Source organism: Nymphaea colorata, chromosome 8, assembly GCF_008831285.2.
Source record: "Nymphaea colorata isolate Beijing-Zhang1983 chromosome 8, ASM883128v2, whole genome shotgun sequence".
NCBI lineage: Eukaryota > Viridiplantae > Streptophyta > Magnoliopsida > Nymphaeales > Nymphaeaceae > Nymphaea > Nymphaea colorata.
Window position 1 is genome coordinate 20373586 of NC_045145.1, and position 23842 is coordinate 20397427.

General features: G+C 40.0%; 4 protein-coding genes across 8 annotated transcripts; 2 read left to right on the plus strand and 2 right to left on the minus strand.

Moving 5' to 3' along the window:
- Positions 1-1370: 1370 nt before the first annotated feature.
- Positions 1371-2231, plus strand: LOC116259143 (uncharacterized). The gene is made up of 2 exons (XM_031636797.2): positions 1371-1677; positions 1788-2231. The coding sequence occupies exons 1-2, from the start codon at positions 1524-1526 to the stop codon at positions 1943-1945; spliced, it is 312 nt and encodes a 103-aa protein (XP_031492657.1). The 5' UTR covers positions 1371-1523; the 3' UTR covers positions 1946-2231.
- Positions 2232-5731: 3500 nt separating this feature from the next.
- LOC116258955 (probable carboxylesterase 17) lies at positions 5732-7009 on the minus strand. The gene has a single exon (XM_031636483.2). The coding sequence runs from the start codon at positions 7001-7003 to the stop codon at positions 5966-5968; it is 1038 nt and encodes a 345-aa protein (XP_031492343.1). The 5' UTR covers positions 7004-7009; the 3' UTR covers positions 5732-5965.
- Positions 6986-14858, minus strand: LOC116258954 (aluminum-activated malate transporter 4-like). 5 transcript variants are annotated; one of them, XM_031636482.2, is made up of 7 exons: positions 14684-14858; positions 13451-13814; positions 12408-12545; positions 12046-12315; positions 11778-11914; positions 11544-11690; positions 6986-9523 (listed from the first exon to the last, which is right to left on the minus strand). In XM_031636482.2, exons 2-7 carry the CDS (start codon positions 13812-13814, stop codon positions 8864-8866), a joined length of 1716 nt encoding a protein of 571 aa, XP_031492342.1. In that variant the 5' UTR covers positions 14684-14858; the 3' UTR covers positions 6986-8863. The 5 variants fall into 5 exon arrangements, with proteins under 5 accessions (XP_031492342.1, XP_031492341.1, XP_031492337.1 ...); XM_031636481.2 differs by having other exon boundaries at positions 14565-14849; XM_031636477.2 differs by having other exon boundaries at positions 13451-13899; positions 14565-14849.
- Positions 14859-19096: 4238 nt separating this feature from the next.
- LOC116258563 (uncharacterized) lies at positions 19097-23011 on the plus strand. Its single transcript, XM_031635751.2, has 3 exons — positions 19097-19363; positions 21289-21436; positions 22748-23011. Exons 1-3 carry the CDS (start codon positions 19306-19308, stop codon positions 22818-22820), a joined length of 279 nt encoding a protein of 92 aa, XP_031491611.1. The 5' UTR covers positions 19097-19305; the 3' UTR covers positions 22821-23011.
- Positions 23012-23842: the final 831 nt, after the last annotated feature.

The window sequence follows — 23842 nt, forward strand, 5'->3', positions numbered from 1 at the left end:
CATTAAATTTGTGATCTTGTTCAATGCAGTTGAAGCTGCATGTTCTGGCGGCCATATCACATTCTTTTGGGATACAAAATTGGTTGATATTGGAGTGGGTACCCCAGAACTAGAGCACAGACACAGTAAGTGATGCTTCCTCCAGTTCACAATGAAGACACTGAAACAATGTAGGCTTCTTCCCCCTTGATCTAAATCTTGCTTCTTGGGTCTACAGAGAACCTTTAAGACTCCAATGCTTTTCCTGGAACTGATTTTTTTTTTTTCCTTTCGACTTTTGAAAGAGATCATGAATAAAAACATAATATGAGCCTTTTGAACCTTCAGGTGAGCAAAAGATCAATCCCACAGCCAAATAGAAGGCCGAAGCCCCTCCCCTTCATCCCTTTAGCGTTTAGGGCTGCTTTATGGTGCCTCGGGATAGGTGCTCCGTTATGCACTATTTGCATATTGATGCTGCCCCTTTTGTAGCATAAAGAATTAACGTTGCGGGAATTTGAAATGAAGACTAACCACCTACCAGCCCCCATCACAGTTCTTGCACCAACCTCCCAAAGATAAATGATACTTTGAACCTTCAGTTTCTTCTTTTTTGTTCACTTGATTAAGCGAGCCTAAGCTTGAGTTAGGGAGTCACATACTTATCTAATACTGTTTGGTTAATGTGTTAAGCTTGATGAGCTCCCTGAAACTTCGAAAAATCACAACCATACATTGATTTTCTTCTCATAACACTTACAAAAATATTACCCAATATATGAATTTTCTGGTTTCACCTTCCTTGAAACCATACCTCAAAATCATAACTAGGCAATCTGAGGCGTGTGCATGGTCTGTTTATTGGTCGAGAATAAGGCCAGTGCGGTGCGTCTCAGAATATCAATTTGAATATTTGATGATGGGTCGTGACCTCAAGATTCGGATATCATTAGGCTAGATCCACTTAAGCTTTGCATGAGTGCTCCAATTTAGTAGGAAAAAATCCAGATCTGACATTCCTGAATCTGATTATATGTAAAAAAAATTGGAATTCCGTACGTGCATTCAAATTTAACTCAAAGTACGAATGAGAGAAACCTTGAAGAAGCTTAAGTTCTGCCTTTTTTTTTTTTTTGTTATAGGTTTAAGGTTGCTTTCAAACGTGAGAGAAAAGCAATACATTTTATCAACTACAATGTTGTACATCAACCACGTGCAGTTTAGAAAAGTGATATTCACCATAATCAATTTGATGAACAAATTAAACTTTTACCAGCTAAATGGTTGAACCAGCTATGCTATATTTAAAAGCAACTCAAAATCCAATTACGGACTCATTGCTTGGATAACTTGATCCGGTTTTGTCTAGACCTGGTTTGGCGCCCTCGTCGCCCAGAAGGAAGGGCTCCTGTCATACATAAGCGACACTACTTAATCCACTTTCTGGAGGCAAAGTGACTTTCACCCAAAAATCCGGCACTGCTGAGAGTCGACGGTGCAGCCGGAACAGGAGAAGACAGTAAGGCAAGAGGGAGGAAGGAAGGATGAACACGGACATCACCGCGTTGGCCAAGCCGGAGTATCCGGTGGTGGATCGCAACCCTCCTTTCACGAAAACCGTGGCAAATTTCAACACCCTCGACTATCTCCGCCTTCTCTCAATCACCGGCGTCTCCGTCACAGTCGGATACCTTTCCGGTGATTCTTTAACACCGTCTTACAAATTTGGGGTTTTTGCTTTGCCGGTCTTTTCTTTTTTTGGTCTTTGGATTGTTGGGTTTTAATTCCTTTGGGGTTTTGAAATATAGGGATCAAGCCTAATATCAGGGGCCCATCGATGTTCACTGGCGGCTTAATCGGTCTGATGGGTGGGTTCATGTACGCCTATCAGAACTCTGCGGGACGGCTGATGGGTTTCTTCCCCAACGACGAGGAGGTAGCTCGGTACAAGAAATATAATAAGTAGGATTTGTTTGTGTCGAGGGCTTTCATTGGACCCTTCTGATGCTTTGGCCATGAATCAATTGTATGCCTTCTATTAGTTATCAGTTCGATTAGTTTCCGTCGTCTCTCATTTTGTTGGTAAATGCATTTCATACTGTATCCTGAACTCAACAAGGGCTTGGACCCTTATTTAATAATGCTGATGTTTTGTCAAGCGATTTTGAAGTTGTACTGTAATAAATTGAAAAGTATGCGATGGGGTAATGTGAGTCGTTCTCTTGGAGTAATATATAGATTTGATTATGAGATGTGCTGTCTTCCTTTCTGTTTGGCAATCTCTCTGACCTAAAGCTAGATTTATTGTGACTATGTTTCCTAATTGAAATTTGACCTTGTATCTACCATATTAGTGTCATAACTCGTAAGCTTGTTATGCAGCTCGATTCTTACAAACGGTTTCTCTGCTTTTCTATTTAGTGGCATAATACCAGTCTTTGTTCTACCACTCTCGAGTATAAACGTTTTACTTGGTGGGTAGAACAATCTTTTCTGTGTAATTTTTCGTCAGTTAGTCCAACCAGCAGAAATCCTACTCGTAATATCCTTTCTAAAAGCCATAGTTCGTTGTACCATATACCCTTATAAAACCTTTCCATTGTTGTTGTCCGATGTTATAACCAGAAATATATAAGAGAAGGAAAGAAGCAGGAATAACTGAAACTGTTACCATACCATCATCTTAGTTGTTAACATCCTGACTAGGGCTGAGTAGTGTAACTTAGTCGGTTAAGTTTGTTATTGACCAGTATGTATTTCTGTTTCAAACCAGCGACTAGCTCATCAAATTAGTCATTAGTTAGCTTATTAATTCTTGAGTCCTTGACCTATAAACATATACATTCATTATATATATATATATACACACACACACACACACGTATGACTATCAACATGGGCCGAGCCAGATTGACTAGTCTTCGCTAGTCCTTTTTAGGGTATTGAATGGCCTGTGAACGACTTCTGATTGTAACAACTTAGACCATCACGATGTTAATTGCTAAGGAGGTGAGGATCCTGCTAAAAAGTTTTTCTGAATATCCCCTGATACTTGCCTTCAATATCATAAGAAAGAAGTTATATAAATCTGACAATTTGAAATGGTAGGGATATCTGTGATTGTGCATCAAACCCACTGTTATTGCATAGTGTAGCCTATTTTTGTTGTGAATCTATGGTCTACTACTTTTACTAAACCATGCCCCTGAGTTTAATAAACACTAGTATATCAGTAATTCCTTAATATATTGAAAAACTCACATACTTTTCCATGTCCAGCCCTACACGAATCGTAAGATGGGTACTCTCTAGGAGACCTACTTCGCTCTCTTGTAGGGTTAATTTGTCAACCTTAAACAGTGGGAGGTGCTTAAGTTGGTGGTTCCCTGCAAGTATTTTATTAGAATGACAAACTGTGAATCATGTCTATACTGTGAGTAAGAATCATCAGGTAGGTCACTTTGTGCTGCTGCTTCCTTTGGTCGTTATGGGGTGGAAAGAACTCATTTCGTTGTGTTGTCGACTTGGTTGAGCAGATGACACGATCCTATTGACTTTACTTGCACTGTTAACAAATTCTTGCACATTCTTTAATTTCTAAATATCATATTCGCAGGGTTAGAATCTTAGTTTATATTTGGAAGGATCGTCAGCAAATCTTCTCATGATAATTATTCACCCGTCATACCCTGTATCTCCAGTACCCAAAAATTTGAGAAAATTAATCACAATCTGTTCACTGTTATATTTTCCTTTTTAAAAGATATAAAAATTGGGCTTGTGAGAATGATTCTTGGAGGCAGCCAAGCAAAGGGAACTTCTGTGGTGGGAATGTTGAGATTCAGTGGGATATTTTACTCTGTCTTCAAGTTCACATGGAGTATTCCTGTGGCCAAGATTGTCAATGTGGTTTTTTACTATTTGCTGATATTAGCTTAGCCAAAAGTCTCGGTTGTTAAATTACCTGTTGTTGGAGTCCGACCCATTATGGTTTATGTTGATTTCATATTTCCATATGAACTGCCTATTGTGTTCAGAAAAACAAAAAAAAGAGAGAAAGCAAAAAAAAAACAAATAGTCATGTGCAGTCTTCAAGCAAGGCTACAGGAAAACATGATGATGTGAATGCCATCAAGCATCATTTCCCAATTTCTGCTTCCTTCGGTAATGCTGTAGCATCAGGAAGAAGAGCTTGCAGGTTTAAGAAGGTTGTGCACCTGTTAGGGAAGGGAATGTGTTTATGTTGATAGGTGGTATGGTTGAGTATGCATAGTACTGGGCCAACCATTTCACCATATGCATGTTGACACCGTATCCTGATTATGCAATTGTACGAGTCATGTATTAAACACTCCTAATGTGATAGATGATTTCCATGTTTTGGCCTAAGCTGCCAGAATTTCCATGTCTTGCCGAAGCTCCCGGACTTGGTGTACCGCCACTGAAACCTTTACTTGCATCTTTTCTTGGGTCAACTTTATTCTTTCTTTTTGAAACTTTTGAAAATAATCCAGTGCGTGTCTAATGAAGTTTTGGTCACTTGCTTAATCTAAGTTTCTTTTTTTATGAAAAGAATGCTTGAATACTGTTTATCTTTTGTTAACTTCCAGGATTCTCAACTTTATTCTCATTGTCGTTCTTTCATTCGGTGCAATATGCCCCTTCACAATTTGAACCTGCTTTTACCGGAAAACTCTCTTTCAGGATAGGACCTCTTTTCTTCTATTTTCTCAGGAAAACAATGTAGGAAAATGGAATTACCAATATGTAAATAATCTGCTGCGTTGAATTATTTCACCTTGTGTTCATTTTCTTTACTGATACCTGTCATCGTTTAGAAGTTACTTATTTGTACGGATGCGAAGGCTGGAAGAGAAAAACTGCATTTGCAGCAAGCTACTTTTGTACCTAGAACTGTAATGTCCTGACAGCGAGCCACTTCAGTAATTCTCTTTGAACTTGTTACTTGGTTAATTATTTTCAAGAATCAATAGGTAAGGCACACGCACATCTTTCTTTGCATACATACACATGGCAACGCGGCGCTCATTATAGATTCGCGCACGTGAATGCATATATAAGAGGGTGCATTTATCCGTGTTCGGGTGGTCCTTTTTTGGTGGTATAGGATTTCTTTGGGATGATGGATGGTTGTTGCTATTATTCAGTCTATTATACCATGTGGACGTGTTCATCATACTTCTTTTTTTTCCATTTCTTTTCTAGACAAACTGAGGCAAGGCAGATCCACTACAAGATTATGCCTTTAGGTCAGTGTGTTGAATTCTTGTTATGAGTTTTGATTGCGTGCCTTTGGTTGGACATAAGTCTTTCTCCCTTGTCAGGCGGTCAGGCGGTTTGAGGAGTTGGCCGTTCTGCGACTTCTGTCATCATTTGGTTTGGGAAGAAACATGTCCTGGCTGTGAACGTTTTTAGTGTAGCAATTTCTTCCGAAGTTTTGCACCACTCCAGACATGGGCCGTGAGACTTGCATGTTAATCGGGATCAAGCCTTACGAACACAAGACAATGATTTTTGACCTGAGGGTTTCAGTACTTGGGAAGACCTCTATAGATCTACATGCACATGATCTAACCTATTTGGTTGCTTTTATACGTGCGGTTTAGATCTGTAGAATTTGATGTACAAAAGTCTTGAATTGTTGAAGAAATAGTTTTTGCAAGTTCCATTCTTATCGGATGTCTCTGAGGAGTCGGTTTTTTTTCCAATTGGGGTGTGATGTTACAACAGCACTTTGTCATTCTTATTGGGCTGACTTACATCCAATCCCAACAAAAGATTCTATGGTAGAGTGAGCACAAAACACCTTTTCTTCGAATTGGGTTGATAACTGGTCCGGAAACTGCATTGACTCTAAGTTGTATCCACGAGGCAGGATGACCCTTTTGTCTTTACAGAACAAAACTTTGATTACTACGTAAACAAACTCTGATAACAATACTATTATGGACCTGAAAGGATTAATTTATTTCTTGACGAAGGCCGCAACGTGGGTTATCATCTCGATGGCTCTACTGTTAGAGAAGGGAGAATCCTGAAGTACTTGGAATGCATGACCGACTCCTTTGTAAATAACATGGTCCACCTTCTTTCCTGCCCTTCTCATGGCGGCACAGAACTCTAGATTCCTGTCCCTGAGAACATCCATTTCTGATATGCAAACAAGACTTTGAGGTAGGTGCAGTTCATGCAAAGATTGTGAGCTGTTGGCCAAGGGGTTACACCAAGGGTGGTTGCGGTTAGCAGCAGTACCACCAACAACTGGCAAAGCTAGCTGCCAAAACGTGTCTGAAGCTGCCAAGCTCAGTGCTGTATTAGCTCGCTCAGCGTTGATTCTCTCCGATGCCAACCGGGCTTCTCCACCAAAGAATGGCTGTATCAGAATGAGGCCTCTCAGTGACAGTGGCTTCACTGCTCTGCCGGAAAGTGTGGCCACTACATTGTATGCAATGTTTGCTCCTGCACTATCTCCCGCAAGGAACACCCTCGAGAAGTCGCACAGGGTGCTCCACCATGAGTTCTCGCTCGAAGTCTCCCCCAGGGCCTGCCTCCTCGCCCATTCTACGGTACTTAGGCCATCCTCATAAGCTGCTGGTAAACGATTCTCAGGTGCAAGACGATAGTTCACTGAGATGATCACGCAGTTGGCTTTAGAAGCAAGCTTGACCAAGAACTCATGGTAGCATTTCCATGCAGGCGAGCCAAGACAGAAGCCACCACCATGAAAGTAAATCACCAGTGGCAGCTTGGCATGGTGAGCAGCCTGTCTCGGTGCATATATTCGAGCCCACAGACCAGTTAATTTGTTGATCATTACATCTCTTGAGATCGTGCCAGCCTCTGGTGCGTAGCTCCAAGGTACTTCACTGATAACAGGGAACCGATCCACATGGCCATCCGTGTAGACCTTGATCAGACCCGTAATTTCGGCGGCCAACTTCCTGCTTTGATCCTTATTACCTGGTTTGTTGAGTGCAGGCTCAGCCAGGGAAAGAGTCCCCATGAGTCTTCTCCTTAGGCTCTCCTAGGTACTCTTTGTAATATTTTCTTTCCCACTCTATCAGATGTGCCACCCTCCTAACTGTGTTCAGCGTTTATATTGGCAAGCGAGGATAAGGGTATCCCCATTTCCCAGCTGTGGGCTGTGGGTCCACAACACATGTTCTCGCGTGAGTGTGTTTCCCACCTGTTGGCTCCTCATTGTTTGACTAGAACTTCTTGGTTTCAAAGCGCGTGGCCTCTTGATTGACTTTCTTGCCACCAGCCAAGATTCATTTTAGGGGAAAAAGATAGTGAGCAGAGCATAGGATGCCAGGGCATCATATCTCCTTCCCCTACCCATTTGGATCTTTCATCTTGCTTTGAATCCTACCGTGGAACCATATCTTATCCAAGATCTGAGATCACGAAGGTATCATCACAGTGACGTGCAAAATCTGATGACCCATGAGAGCCCAATATGCGCTGGTCAACAGTGGTGCATAGTTTGGGGGAACAGAGGGGTTCAAGATATTGGGGCCATGGGCGAGTCGTCTAAGAGGTTCCTTCAATGGAGTTCATTTGCTTTTTGACTTAAGTTGAAGGGTTGACATATGGGAAGAGGACAAATTTGTGCAGCATCTAAAGGGACGCTTGAGAGAAACAGGGTTGACTTCAAAATTTATATACGTAAGGACCACAAGAAACATTAGTGCTTATGGCATGAAACCCATTTGCGAGAGTACCTTCTTTGCTAGCTGGCTGATGTTGCTGTCAATTATCACCAAAGGAATCGATGTAGTTGAAGCTTAGACAAAGTAGAGATGTCCACGTTTTCAATGCTGTACTTCCGTTGTTTTTTCTGCCCATTGTGGTTTTCTTTTCCGTTGGGTTGAAGATTGGCCATCTCAGGATCTTCACAATGGGAATTCATTCGGATTCCCGTTGACACCTTTCATGAGAAGGGAGAGTGACAAAGTAGCACATCTCCTGGAAAAGACGATAAAAGTACTTCTCGCACTGAAAAAGACATTGGTGCACTTCAGAAAATGGCCAAGACACGAAGGTGGAAAATCAATCTGGTACCATTTTTCCACGACAGGATTTTTCTGGATATCCAATCCCACTAGGTTCCTTCAATAGAGGAAAAAAACATATTAGTAGAATTTTGTAGTGTATATCAGTAATCATAGAAGGAAACAAGAACTTCATCTTTCTTGCAGACACAGCACACAACCAGGACAAATGAAGCAGTTGTTGCAAATAGTCTATCATCTAATTTCTAAAAAAAAATGAGATACAGGGGATACAGTTGTACAAGAGAAAGATCATCAAAATCGTCATTTCTACCCCTGAGGAACGTCAAGCTCCAAAACTCAATCTAAAATTTCTGTTTCTTGTATCCTCATGATTCATTTTGAAGAGAACTTCAAATTGCCTTCAGGGTTCAGGCCTTCCTGAAACGCAAAATGCAGAATAGGCCTGCTCTTACTCAATGCCTCTTAAGATACTATGAACCAGATAGTTCATGAATGCCCAACAGCAGAAGCATGTACATTGACTCGCGCTACCAAGCACCTTATTGTCATACTTAACTAATCTCACAGCATGGTATGTTACCGCAGTTACAGAATTAATGTAATACAACCGTCAGCTGGAGTTTTAAATAATGTGTCTATATTGTCACCCCTTCAAATTGTTGTTCTTATGGTAATTTAGCTGAAGTAGCAAAAGGGAGGTTCCAAATATTCATTCACATCTTCCATGCGCATCTTCTAACAGTAATCAGTGGAGGTGCGCATCTTCCAACAGTAACGACTGTTGCAGAAATGAAGATTTAGATATTCAATACATCTTCTCCATGAAGAACTCAAGTTTTCTTTCCTCATAAATTCAGACAGTTCGCCAATCTTGTCCACAGTCCCACAGACCTGACAATGGGTTCATCAACCGGCTCCTTGAAATTGGCTTTTACGCTTAGTTCTTCAAATGAATTTACCACATTTTGAAGTCTGGCAACAAATTCTATCAGGAGTGACACAAAAGTGGCTAAAGAAAGGGCACTTGCACTTTGATACGTTTTTGACTCTTCCATAGGAATACCATCAGAATCGAATGATAATCTTGAAGGCCAAGAGCTATGCTTCACAAACTTGACGTTTTGGGGCTTATTTATTTGTGCATCAAGTTTGTTATGCACATCCCAACTTTTTGAGAGATCCACAGTTCCAAAGTGGAGCACAGCTTCACTGAGTGACTTTGACCACTGGTAACTGTCTATTGCATCATTACCCTCAGTACTGAACTTTGCAGCTACAGGTCGGGTGCCTATCTCCCAACTTTCTGAATCTACAAGAAGATATGACCGCTTATCTATCTTTTTCTGCAGCTCCTCAGCTGCATCATGAACTTTGGAAAGAATATTGCCTGGGCTTAGCTTGACCATCAGCTTTAACTTATCTGCCAACAAGTATAAAACTTTAGCACCTTCGCAACCAACTCTCCGCAGTTCCTCGCTAAAAACTTCTCTCTTCTCTGGTGGAGCCTGCAATGCAGAATACAAATGAAAAGTTAGAGTTTTTCCAGCAAGTTTTAGACACGCTTACTATGTGCAGTATGTGATTGTGACACAACAATTACTGTGGTTGCCTTTGTAGTTCTGGGATTGCTTCAAGTGATTGGCACTTATTTTAAATATGTGCACCATTTATTTAAGAGACCAGACTTCTTACAATACCAATAGGAAAGAAGGTTTCGAGGATAAATGATTAATTAAGACAATGACAATCTGCCCAAAGCAGGAGCAATATCAGGTATACATAATGTGTATTTTCTTTACTTTTTTTTTTTTTGAGGTGACAAGCTGCTATGCACATCCCTTGAGAAAATTTCATTTCGAAAGGACATGCTGACTAATCACATTTCAGAATTGTAAGTCCCCACCATGTTCTCTGCTACTTGAGCATGCGTCTCAACATGCTTGTATACGCTTACTAGCAATTATCATAATGATGGTTTAAAACTCTTCTAGATCGTCAGTCGGTCCTTGAGCCTAATCAATAGATGATCCTTTCACTCCATATCGAATAGGGACTGCTTTCATTATTGACCATATTCAAATTCAGCCACTAAAAGTAACCTTCTTGTCTTTTTTTATGTTTGGAGCCTTTATGGGGCACTGATGAAATTTAACCTGTCTCTTTGCATTAGAACTGCTGGAAGTGGAAAATAAGATAAGGACACTTTGTCTTCAGCCGCATCCATATTTTACACTTCGTCTCCTCTTATTGGAGCAGACAATGAACTTGACCAGCATAAGTGAAGGCTCATCCTCTATCAGTGTGAGCACTGACTCAACATACGAACTGAATGCCACGTTGTTAGATGACTATCTGAGTATGCCTACTATAGCAAGAAGGCTTCATGGCCTTAAGGTCTCACCATTAGGAACAATAAGCTGATTGTCACACAACAATCAGATACAAATTTTAAAGAAGCTTTAGGTCACAATGAGTTGGGTATGTTTAATGAACTTACTCTTTCATGCCAATGTCCCCTCCTGGTATTTTACCCCCTTAATAAGAAAAAAGTTGTGTCACCATTTCTATGTAGAATAAACCAACTTGCCCGATTAGTACATTCGGTTGCAAGTTAGTTTCTGAAGTCCTAAGAACCTGCTTGTCTGGAAATTAAGAAGGTTCTATCACCTATATATGGTTAAACCTATATATGGTTACAAATGCTGGCATCAGATAAAATTTAGAACTAGATACTCAATGGCAATAAAGGCCAGAATTTTAAATTAAGAACTTTTGTCAATAAAGGTAGGGAGCCAAACCCCCAGCAGATGCTTCATTGGAAATGGCCATAACTTTGAACACAGAAAAGATACAGGATATGATAATAAAGCCGGACATAATAACCACCTGTAAGGTGTTGTACTTGTCTAATCCCAAGATGAAACTTCACATTGAAAACAAGCAGCCATTTACTTATTATCAGTAGACAACCAACTGACAAATGTATGAATTTTGAACTCAATTCAGAAATCAAAGCAGATTGTAAGTGTGAATTTATCTAGAAGGAAACCTAGAATTGAAGAAAATTTTTGTTGTTCTTAAAAGCAGCTTGTACGCAAATCAGAAATATGTCTTCCTACTTAGAAATCAGTTTAAAACACAGATCGGGTGGTTAATGCCCTCCACAAGATTTAGGAACCATGTTTGCAGAAATGTTCAGGTTATATGTTAAAATGCAATTATAGGCATTTCCTTCCTTCTTTCGGGGATGTAAAAAGACAAGCATAGATGGAGAAGTTTAGTAGAACCAAGTGTGACATCTCACCATGATTCAAGGTCAAAATGACTCACAATGAACTTTGCCCCCTTAAATTTGAAAAATTAGCTGATGATGGAGGAGAAATTGGGTAGACACAGAAACAAAAAGAACATGGTCTACAAATTCGACCAGCTAAAATCTGCCTCAATGGAATTATATGTGCAAGTTTAAATCAGCTTCAACAACTGTGCTACAAAAAAGTGAAAATCAATGACCAATATAACTACCTGTATCTCTGAAAGAATACACCCATGCAGTGCCATGACCATGAAAGCACAATGTCTAAGAGCACCACTCAGCTCCAGGTAGTTTTTCCAAGGATAATTTTTTCCCCGAAAACGGCCATGAGAAGGCTCCCACCGAGCAAAACCTGCCTGCAGTGATAAGATGAAAGCATAAAATCAAGGCAAAAGAATGTGAAGTAAAGCAAGACTACATAAAAGGCCAAGATAAAGCCATACCAAAGTCTGTTCTTGGCTTGTAGATTCTACGGCAGATCTGTACCCACTATACAGGGGATCATCAGAGGCCTGGTATGTAAGAATTTTTGATGGAATTCTGTTATATGCTACGCAGTCAAGGTAAGCATCAACACAGCCTATAAAAATGGCTTTCAGAAGTCAGCAGCCACTTTACAATAAGCATGAAGAGTGATTCGTGCATTACATTTTTAGATTTCTCACAGATAAAGAAAAGAAATTTTTCTTGATTGACAAGTTTTCAGCATACCTTCAAGAGACTTAGAAACACCAATGAAATTCTTAACAACTAGTTTATGCAAGTCTTCTCCAGCCCAAATTGGGTATATAAATATGTTGATAACCAAGCACACAGCAGCGCCAAGAACAATGAGTAGAAAGCGGGATATAGCCGTTTCAACAAACTCACGTGTCCTATTGCCCGATACCATAACAGTACAATATGTCAGCAGGAATACACGAAATCCATATTCATATTCTTTCATTGTTGGGTATAACTTTACATAGCTCGAACAGAAACCTGCAAACATGAAAATAAAATGTCAATTTTGATATTTTGGCTGTAGAGGTCGCACCTAGAAGTCCTTCATGTGCACAACACTGAGGAAGCACCTGCAAAGAATATGCTAATGACTATAAAAACTTCCTCCAGTGACCCAGAGAGCACACATAGCTCAGCAACTCCAAGTGCCAAACCTCCTGCTGATAATGTCCCCAAGCCACGGTTCAAACCCTTACTGAGTGTTGCTCCTAGCAGAAAATAATGCAACAATACATGTAATTAATCCAAATGTGAAACAAAATACATTATTACATCATTCATGCATCAGTTCTCCTTTTCAGAGAATATCTGTAACTATGCTTCTTTCATGGCCAGTCGCGGAGTTGGTTCCCAACTTATGGCGTGCACAACTCCAGAAGATGCATGATTCTTGGCAGAAAAAGTAATGCACCTCTTAGGGCCTGTTTGGTAGGAGGGAAAGGGAGGGATTGAGCAATCCCTCTTTTGTTTGGTTGGCTAATTAGAAAGGAGAGAAATGGGCAAAAGGTGTTTGGCTGCAAGGGGAGGGAAAGGAAAAGAAAGGAAAGGGAGGGATTGTTTAGTGTAAATCTCTTCCCTCCCAAATCGGACGGATTGGGAAGGAAAGGAAAGAAAAGTAAGTGGAATAGTTTTTTATTCCCACACTACCCCTCCTTTTCTTTCCCTCCTTTCTAAATCCATGTTCTATTTAGTCTTTTTGTCCATTCCATTCATTTTCCTTCCCTTTCTATCCAAACAAACTTTTTAATCAACTTTTTCCATTCCTTTCAATTCCATTCATTTCCCTTCCTTTTCCCTTCCCTTTCCCTTCCCTTCCCTTCCCGTTCCCTCCCTTTCCATCCCTTCCTTTCCCTCCAACCAAACAAAGCGTTTTCAGGAAACCGCTCGAATTTTAGCAAAAGCCGCTCTCCGGGGTCGTATTGATTGGTTGAAAGGTCTGAAAGAGAATGTTGTTCTGGGGGGATTAGAAACTATAGTCAATAAATTTTAAGCAGACAATTACCTACACGAATGTGATGGGTGACAAGACCATAGGAGCAACATAAGATGATAAGTGAGGTGTATGAGACAGACGGTAACATGGTGGCATCTCTGGCACAAATCTAAAGCATACCTATACTGAACTCGAACACCACGACCACAGTGAGGATGGCCCAAACGGAGTTCTTGCCAAGATCTTTCAAGGGCTCCTTCAGAAATATAAGCAGCGATATAAGCATCAATGCCAGGCCCATCTTTGCCGCAAACATAACTTTCCGTGGATCTGACCGGCCGAATTCCCATGCAAACACAGCATTTTCTTTCATACTAGTCCAAATATTCCCAAACAGATAGCGGCACGGCCAAAAACATTTACGTCCCCCTCCATCGCTCTCTGCCAAAAAGCCCAGTTCTGCTTCACTTCCCTCTTGGAAAAGGAGTTTTTCCCTGTAACTATTCTGCATACTATATCGAAGCGATCCTACTTTTGGCACCATCTGCCAATTCACCAAACAACACAGACGCATCAGAAAAGCTCAGAAACGTCGGAACTTGATAAGGTATCTCAGCGTCAATCTGTTTCTGCAGTAAAGTTCTTTCAAATGTTACCAAAGCTAAAATTACGAAGATAAAGATGGTTATTGGTCGCATCTATTTATCCGTATAAATTTTGCATCTTATCCACAACGAAACATCCGATTTCACCAGCCTAATTTTAACTGTCAACTGATAGTTGGATGTACATTATCCAAAAGTGGAAGCAGTTGTGCTCTTAATTCCACACCAAAAGGAAAACACATGAAGAACAAACCGACATGTAAATACTTCAAATACTAGAATTTCGATCCACCAACACTTTAAATAACAGTGAACCATAACAAATCACTACAGCAGGATGTGTACATAAAAAGCGAAGAAAAACGAATTCAAGCTGCAGATTTTTTACTTCAAGTGACACACCCATTCATAATGTCCGCAAACTTAAACAACCAAGAAAACTTCCTAAGATCTTTAACGAGAGCTCAAACCAACGTGTACGAGCCTTAAATTTCTCGATTTGATCACAAACTACTTAACCGAATAGCCTGCAGGACATTTAGAATAAAGTAGACGTGAATTTAAGGAAAACGATCCGGAGGATCGATGTGGTGTTCGAAGCGGATAATTGGATTAGAAGCAAGAGCCCTACCAGGAAACAAACAGCATTGCAAGCGTGTCCAAAAAAAAGAGAAAAAGATGGGCAATACCTTCAACGAATGAGAAACCTAATTCCGAAATTGAAGGACGTGAAATCGAAGGACGGAGCGCGCGCGAGGGAGAGAGAGAGGGCTAGCGCGTAGGCCAACGCGAACTCTGAGAAACTCACCGATTCTTCCCAGAACTCCGACGAGAAAGGGCAAAGCGACGGGAGGATCCGGCAACTCCGGGTCGTCGGATTCCGGCAATGGTGGTAGGAAACCGGGAGATGTGATCGGAACTCGTGCGCCGGGAACTTCCAGGGAGGCGAAGGGGCGGGAAGAAGAATGTCGTGTGCAAAAGGAGGCTTTGGGGACCTCGGCCCGACGTTGCTGCTGTGACGGTGACCCAATTAGGCAACGCCACGTGCTCAAAGTAGACCCACCGAAACTTTCGTATTTTGTGGATCTTGTGTCCTGCCCTGCCTCTGACCAACCAGCAGGTTCGAGTCTGGGTTTGACGACGACCCACCTGATCCACATATGGACGCACGCCAATACGCTTGATCCAGTTAGTTGAGATTTTAAAAGTCCCATCAATTTCTTGTAGTTTGGCAACCTTGACACACTTTCATCAATATTTTAATTTATCTGATGATGTTTTTGGAAGGATACATTGTTATTATCTCATGAATCTATCACAAAAATTGAACAAATTATGGTCTAGAAGACTACCCACAAAGGTTTCATACTGTTAAGAGCATGATTTTGAAGAGATCTTCACATATTTATCATAAAAAATGATTTTGCTCAATTTAGATCTCAGGTGGTAGATGCTGAACTTTTCAAATTAAAGGTTATAGGTTAGACTTAGTTTAATTCTTAATCCATTCGGGGTTGCCAACTGCATGGCTGATATCGCTAATGCATTTCAATACCTGCAAAGCAATCAGTGAAACAAAAAATATTAACATTGAAAGTGACATATCTGAACTAGTTGCTGGCCAAAACCATTTGGCACATTAATTGCGGACCTCTTATCTCTTTCGTTTTCATGGAAGAAAACGACATTAAATGTATTATTTTCTTCTTTCTTTATAGCATAACTGATCGAGAAGGAGCGCAAGAAGAAGTGGGCGTTGCTGTTCTTATTTCTTTATTTTTATTTGTACTTTGAGTTTGTTTCTACGGCTCTAGGATTGTGACCTTAGAGATCACTCCAGCCACCATCTTTTCTTTCGGACGCAGCTGCCCCGTGAAGCATGCAAAAGACAAAATTGGTCGGTTTGGTTACCTTCTTCTGCTTATAGTATACAACAACTTATATTAGTGACCTATCAAGATTGAACTTGCCGAGCGAACCAGTGGTTTCTTGAACTTTGGAATCAGCCGATGGGCCTAGCTCTTTTCCAAAACTACACAATAAAATACTTGATTTATGTAGAGCTAGTAGCAAGTCCGGCTTCACTTGGGTGGTGACGCTAGCAAGTAGATATAAGGAAGTAGATATAAGGATTGAATGGGTGTCGGCAGTCTTTGTCAGCTGGGGGTAAAGCTGGCTCCTATTTGCCAAAAACTAATCTGAATTAAGGGTGGGTATAGGGGGGTCAGCCCCGCCCAAGCATGGCCCAATCGGGCCCGTCGAGCCGGTCAGCTTGGCCCGATAGCTCGGGTCTCAGCACGGGGTCAACCCGCCCCGGCCCGTTTAAAAATAAAAAATAATTTTTTAATTATAAAATAAATTTTTTTAAATATAAAATATATTTGTTAATAACAAATAAATATTATTAAGACAAAAATATTTTTTAGTTTTAAACGAGTCGAATCGAGCCGGGCCGGCCTATCCGGCCTAGGCCAGGTTTTTCCCAGCCCGACCTATCGGGCCCAAGCCAGGTTTTTCTCAGCCTGACGGCGGCCCAGCCCGATGCCTAGAATAAGTGTATGTTTCTTTGCATGGTCCCTCCTCAAATAAAAATTACATGTAAGTGCTCTTATGGCTAAATTTTCTAAGTCTAACTCAACATTCTTCTTATCTCTCTTTGTCCCCTTCCATTGGAAGATTGTTTGAGCGTTGGCATACAAAGTTACCAGAATACTCTTGGTATTGGAAAGGGAAAAAAACAACAAAATATCCTCAAAATATTTTTTTTAGAAATTACTAAAATGCCCTCAAATCCCTTTGGTGCACATGCTTTTATGTGCGCTATGGTTGTAAATGGAATGTGGTCTACCCTTAATTAAGCTAAAATTTGAGGCCATACAATAGTAGGGCTGCACACGAGCCGAGTCGAACCCAAACTTGGCCAGCTCGAGCTCGACTCGGCTCAGAAAACTCGAGCTCGAGCTCCTTATAGCAAGCTCGAACTCGACTCGAATACACAAAATTGAGCTCGAACTCGACTCATTAGCTCATTTAACTCGTTTAGGTGTTAACTCGTGTAAGCATTAACTCGTTCGACTCGTGTAACTCGTATAACTTGTGAATCGGTTTTGACAATATCATATAGAGTACTAGTTTGCGAGTCGAGTTCCTGAAACTCAAACTTGACTCATTTATCGTTTAGAGTATCATTGTAAGCTCAAACACAACTCGTTTATAAGTGAGTCGAGCATGAGCAGAGTTTTTTTTAGCGAGTTAAAGTCGATCTCGAGTTAGCTCGGCTCATTGTGCAGCCTTATACAATACTTGAACATGTGCTTACATGGGCAATGCATGCATCCCTAGGCTGCCCCTAGGTTACAAGTAATGACCGTAGTCATTTACTTCAAATCTAGGCCACATATCCTTGCAAGAAAAAAATTATGAGGCCAGAACACGTAAGGGCAGTGGGAGGGAGGGGCCTCCTAGGCCATGGCCCCACCCCGGCCAATGAAAAAAAAATTACATTGAAAAAAGTAAATTTTTTTAATTGCTTCATGTATTTTTTGGATTTGAATTAAGTTGGTCCTACCCAAATTCAGAGGTTGGACTGTCGGCCCGCTCCTAAAGAAAATCTTGGTTTTGCCCCTCAGAACACCCCTAGAACACAGGCTCTAATGATCGAACCCTGGTTAAGGTGCTTTGTTCTTTTAAAATTTTCTCAGTTTTTAAATTTTTGTCATAAATGGCATTCCAGTCATTTTTAGTCTCTGTCAAATCTTATCCTCTCCAGACCCCTACATACGACCTCATGTGAGAAAATTTATCCCCTCATTATGTTTGTTCCCCTCACCATTATTATGTGTTGATTCTGAAAGGAGTTGCTACAATGGATGGGGTTGAGGTTTATTGTTTTGAGTTACTGACGCATTAATTTCTTGTGATTTAAAAAAAAATGACATTGACATACAAGTTGAAGAAGCATAATGGTGGATGGAAAGATGAAAACTTCAGCTCTTTTGTTGAGCAGTAAGATAAAATAATCATTCTACGTATCCAACGTCATTGTCATGTGTTGTATTAATTCTTGTTATCCAAATAAGATGGCAGTTCAAGAATCGGCTGTTAGGTTTGCTGATAAAAGGTTGCTTTACTTTAGCGGCACAAGGATCTTATTTATCGACACACATGCTCCTGATCCAATCAGCGGGTGCTAGTGAGGAGAGGGGGTCATATGTTTCGAGGTGCACCATGCAGCGTGTTTGTCCATGACATGTGTTTCATTGGTCTACTCTTATAGGTATGTGTCATGCACATGGATCTATACATTATGATAGGTTCGTGCATATAACCAACTTTGGCTAATAAGTCCCGAGAACATTGAAAGATCTGACGGCATGTGCTTAGGATTATCTCCAACAATGTCAAAAAAACTAGGTGTATTTGTTCATCATCATCGATTGTTTACGTGTCTTTTTGAAAAAGTAAGATTAAAAAACACAAAACAAAACTTCCGGCCCACATGAATGAAATTAAAACTGTGTTTGGAACATGGTTTTGACATCAAAATTCAGCTTTTGTGACTAGTTTTCATGCTAAAATCAGGTCTCCGTCATGGCTTTTGCATCATCGAAATCCGAAGCAAACTACTTGGGTGTAATAGCATTTTGTAGAAAGGTAAACATAATTACATCCAAGTAGTAAACTTATACAAAATTCTCCGCCTTTCACATATTTGATAAGCAGTGATCCTTTTCCAGACATTATTTAATTGAAGTTGGTGCTGCTAGAATCGTATGATCCGGTTATCCACGTCTATTTCGAATGCTCTAGTTGCACCACGCACAAAATCTTCACACAAACACAACGGTTGTCCTTTTTCTTTTTTATCTACAAATTTGCTTACAAAGTTAGAGCTACAGAAAATGAAAAGACATGGGCTTCATATGAATCTATGATCCCATTCAAATTATAATTTCAAGGGACGATTCCGACTAGTATTTGGATATGGTTCTTAAAGGATTCGAATCGACATGGTTGGTTCAATCTTAAGCAGGGGAAAACGACCTCAGTCCAAATCGAAGCCCACGAACAAATCGGGTTTTGAACTTGATGAGCTTCAAGTTTAGACCCATCAAACTCCAAAACTAAGCAACTTGGGTCTAAGCTCACCCATCAAACTCCAAAACTAAGTAACTTAGTTCCAAGTTCTTTGGGCATGATAACTCTCAGGTCTCAAATATGATAGGGGTTCGACCCGTTTACACCTCTCTCTCTCTCTCTCTCTCTCTCTCTCTTCCTCCTGACTCCTGAACCTGTTGCGGTCTCTCGATTTCCGACCCTCATTCTCTGTGTGCGCTCAAAGATCAGAACCAGGCCATTCCCTTATCCCAAGGTCAGAACCCAAAGACTCTCCTTCCTCACTTACGAACTGAGAACCAGCGAGCCTCATCCATGGCGAACCTCCAAGAACGAGCCAGGGAGAATCAAGTGAAGAAGAAGGTAGAGGAAGGTATGTGCTTCTGCGTGACTAGTTACACCCATTTCCCATCTCCCTTCCGTTGGTGTTTTCCTTGTTTTCGTTTTCCCCTATGAATGTGATGCTGCCTGTGATTATACATTCGTAAGTCGAGCGATTTGCTTCTTTTTCTTTTTCTTGGTATGTTGGGTGTTTCATTTTTTTTTCATCCTGTGTAGTTTGTTTCTCCTTCCTTTCTTCGTTATTGGTTCTCCTATTTAGATTTTGATCGTTGACGGATTCAACACCTTCGTTGATTTCATATTCTCATGCATAGAATCAACAGGAAAGGGTGATCAATATAATGATCAGAGCTGGAGATGAACATAAAATTTCATGCTCACCCTAGGCCTAGGGAATAGGTGAAATGCAGCATGAGAATTCGACTCAATTCCAGGACCATAAGCTCAGTTCTGCAGTTCGATCTTTCATAATTTAGGAGTATGCTTACTCAGAAGTTATTCTTCAGTTCCTCAGCATGTTCTGCTGCTCTGGATAAGCGAATGTGCCCAGAGACCTCCTCAGCGAGAGCCGAGAGAAATTGCATTTTGACATGATGAATCGTTGGTCCTCTTGTTTGAGGAACTATGGAGGAACTTGTTTTATGTTGCAACTGAATTTGGGGAATCAGAAACTTTTGATAGAGATAAGGAGGATACAAAAGGATTCACAGGAACAATTGGAAGAGAAATTAGCAGTAAGAACAGATGATAACTCAAGTTGCTATTTACATGAAGATGGTGATTTGGTTGCCAGTTATGTTGGAAACGGAACGAATCAATGGAGATTTCAATCCCCAAATATGACTCACCATCCTTGAGAATTTCTCTGCATCCAAAGCGTCGATGTTTCTTTGCCATCGAATGATGTGATGTATTGGAAGCGACTGCATATGAACGTGTCACAATAGTGAAATGAGCAAATGATTTTATTTCTATCACTTGTTTTAGAAATATCCCCTGTATGTTATTTACCTCAACATTAGTACAGTAACTTTCAACATTGTACTCTACTTTCATTACCTTGAAAATAAAATCTTAAGAAAGCATAATTGGGCATGGGTTGATCCTAGTTGGCATGGAGAAAAGTAATTATAATGATAATGAGAATGATAATAATGATGATGATGATGATGTGCCAACTGCCTAAACCCAGTTTTGGCTACACAGCGATGAAAGAAAAGGAATTTAGCTTTACAATGTGGCAAGAAGTAGTAATTGGTAGAACTATAAAGAAGCCTAAATAAATTGGTGAAAATCTCCCGACCTTTGCAAGTTTTTTGGTGCCTCAGAAATTGTTCTTATGACCAGCTATCCTTAACATGTTTTGAATCATAACTTTTTTATATGAAGTTTCAAGATTATTTGAACTTTTTTCCCAAAGGTGATCCTCCGAGGTGCCTGGGAGGGTTATACAGGTTCCGTTCTAATCTCTTGATTTTGCATAAGAAGTCCACAGCTCCCTGATTCAAACCTGCATGCTCTCTTCCATGTTAGCCACCCTTGAACATAATGCTGCACCAAGAAGTGAGCCTTAGCAATTCAATGTAGTGCAGTACCTTTTCTTGCCAAGGAAACCCTAAACCGCAAGACATGATTTATAGCTGAGCATAGTGAAGCACTGGATTTAATTTCAGTTAAGATGTAGACAAACAGATGGAAATGTGTTTATGTGCTCAGGCCCTCTGCTGTCTGCATCAACAAATGGCATAGTGCAATGTAGATGCTCCATTACTTGCTTTATTTAGTTTGTTTTTCTACCCTTTGTCTATGTTCTCTTTTTCTTCATTCCTGGAATGTCATTGTTTGGCTAAATTATCCACCTATAAGGCTGTTTTTACATATCAGCAAGACTACTGTTATTTCTTAGCAGTTTTTTCTTCCTTTGCATGGAGCATATAACTGATGATGACATTCCAGCTTTACGCAGCAAAATGAAAGAAAAGGCTCTTAAAGAATGCAACGGTTATGTAGCAAAGTATGCTGAATGTGCTAAAGGAAGGACGATTTCTGTTGCTTGGCGGTGCCGGCAGCAAGCAAACGAGTTGAATGAATGTCTTCATCAATAGTCAGTGCTCTTTACTGTTCTTTATTCAACTTTCTCCTGCAGCATTTTTTTCCTGTCCCCAGTGATCATCTTCACCAACATTGTCTTTGTGCCCTCAAAACTAAAGTGCTGCTGACAATAAATCCTTTTTACATGTTCTTTTTATGAAGTTGGTATTCCAGACAACGTATGACATAGCATTTTTTCATGTAATTCGGTTGTTATTTGTGGACTTTGTTGTGAATACAACATCCGAACTCATCCTTGTGCAAAGAGTATCTTTTTTCCTTTTGTTTTTTTGTTTTACTAGTTAGGCTGAAACTAGTTGATCGCCCCCCCAAACGAAGTCTTCTCCTTGTTAAACATCAAAAGAGAAAGTTAATTGATTTCTGCTGATCTTTTTCACTTTTTGGTTAATGTTTCCAAATATTTACCAATAAATTCATTGAGGTCTGAAATCTGAGCTCCTTTTGCGGTCTATCCTGCAACCAGTGGCTCAACTGTCATAGAGGGACAACCTTGGAATCCTGATTGCATAAGGAAAACCTCATAATTCTTGCGTATGATGGAGAGGAAAAATTTTCAACTGTTTAAAATATGTTATCTTTAGAAAAGGTTTACTTTCTTACGGAAATTTGTCTTTTTCAATGACTACTTTTTCCAGGGTGGCTGATGGGATTAATGGAAGTGATAGGGTTGGTATTTCGGAAGCCATGGGCATTATGTATCGTAATTTTCCGACTTGTTCTGCACCCTTCCCTGGGGTTTACAAAGTAACCAGACCATGTTACTGCATCTTCAGATTTGCCCATTTATTATCATCAATGTTTCTCATATATGTACATTGGAACAGTTTTGGTATCTTTGTAGTCATCACACGATATCAAGAATTACATCGAAGTTTCAGATCTCAAGATCGCCAATGAGTTATAAGTAGTTTGCATTCTTCTACTGTCTTTCTTAGTGATCAGATCGTACGCGCACTAGCTGAATTTCTTTGTGGCACGTATCAGTACCAATTTCATAATTTGATAGTTACTGATTTATTTCATTTCCTAGCTCTCTGTTTGCAGCATAACTGTTGTTCTGGGTTTTCACAAAAATGGCACAACGCATAGTGGCAATTATGATGCATATAATGTTTTATATTCCTGGCTGCTGGCTGATTAACTGTTCTGCTTGATTTGCTGCTCAAAGATGTCCCGGTTACTATTGGTATTCATGTTTTTATGGGCCCTCGATGATCCAGCCGGGTTCTGTCATTTTAACATTATATGTGATCTTTTTTGCATATTACAGAATCTTTAACTTTCTCGCTTGGTTTGCTGACAGCACCAACGACTCTGTACTGGAAGAAATGAAGCGGAACTACATTCTCGAAGAGGAGGCCAAGGCTACAAACTGAACAATTCACGAATTTGCTAGCGAATGAAGAATTCACTAATCAATCACATGGAAAACACGGGTCTCACGTGAAGGAAAAGACTAGAACGATTAGTTTCAAAATTGAACAGAACTTTATATTCATGTTACTGGTTTCTGAGATCATTTGGCTTCCTTGCTTGCCATCAAAAGATTTGAACATCATCTTGTTTACCCGGCAATCCATGCTTGGTGTCCTCATCAGCTTAAGGTTTGACGCCAAAGGATGAAATCGATACCTGTATCGTTACCTTTTTTCTGTTCTACTTGGGAGACACCATCAATATCCATACCTGGTCAAATTTTTTCAAGAATGAATTCGTTCTCGGTTCTTATACAAGGTCAACCCCCAATATATTCATATAGTTTTATTTCATACGTAGAACCGACTAAGGAACAAGTTGTTTTGAGTCTCTCATTTATAATGAATAATATCCTTATAAGCATAGATTGTTCCACAGCTCCTAAATCTTAAAATTATCAGTCGGTATACATTACTTTGACTCTTTTGCTGGATACGATGCAAGGCATACAAGTTTACGTTTTTTTCATTTTTATATTTTCAAATTAATGTGAGTTATTTTAAATTATTTTTAATTAAAAATAAAAAATATTGCGATATGAGCTGATACACATGTGACAGAGCAAATCTTGCATGCATGGTTAGGAATGTCGATAGATTGGATATCCAATCTGAAATAGTTTTAATAAAAGTGGGAGATAGAAAAACAAAAGTACAACATTCGGTTGAGGAAATTGGATTGGATCCAATTAAAAAATGACATCTAGTCTTATTGATGTTACCCAAATACATGATTGGATGCAATTTCAAATAAATATTTTATATCTGATATCCATACATTTCAAAAGCCGGTTTTAACATATCATAAGCAGTTTGGATTTGATTGTGTATGTAAAAGTCGGTTCCAAATTCAACTTGGATTGTGTGCTTAAACTTCGAATATGAATATGATATGACATTTTCACTTGCATTCTAGTCCGATA

Coding starts and splice junctions, on each gene's coding strand:
- LOC116259143 (XM_031636797.2), top strand. CDS start 1,524: ATGAACACGGACATCACCGCGTTGGCCAAGCCGGAGTATCCGGTGGTG. Junction 1,678..1,787: donor CACAGTCGGATACCTTTCCG/GTGATTCTTTAA, acceptor TTTGAAATATAG/GGATCAAGCCTAATATCAGG.
- LOC116258563 (XM_031635751.2), top strand. CDS start 19,306: ATGGCGAACCTCCAAGAACGAGCCAGGGAGAATCAAGTGAAGAAGAAG. Junction 19,364..21,288: donor GAAGAAGAAGGTAGAGGAAG/GTATGTGCTTCT, acceptor ATGACATTCCAG/CTTTACGCAGCAAAATGAAA. Junction 21,437..22,747: donor AATGAATGTCTTCATCAATA/GTCAGTGCTCTT, acceptor GTTTGCTGACAG/CACCAACGACTCTGTACTGG.
- LOC116258955 (XM_031636483.2), bottom strand. CDS start 7,003: ATGGGGACTCTTTCCCTGGCTGAGCCTGCACTCAACAAACCAGGTAAT.
- LOC116258954 (XM_031636477.2), bottom strand. CDS start 13,844: ATGCGTCTGTGTTGTTTGGTGAATTGGCAGATGGTGCCAAAAGTAGGA. Junction 12,316..12,407: donor CATTAGCATATTCTTTGCAG/GTGCTTCCTCAG, acceptor TCATGTTTGCAG/GTTTCTGTTCGAGCTATGTA. Junction 11,915..12,045: donor TGTTTCTAAGTCTCTTGAAG/GTATGCTGAAAA, acceptor CCATTTTTATAG/GCTGTGTTGATGCTTACCTT.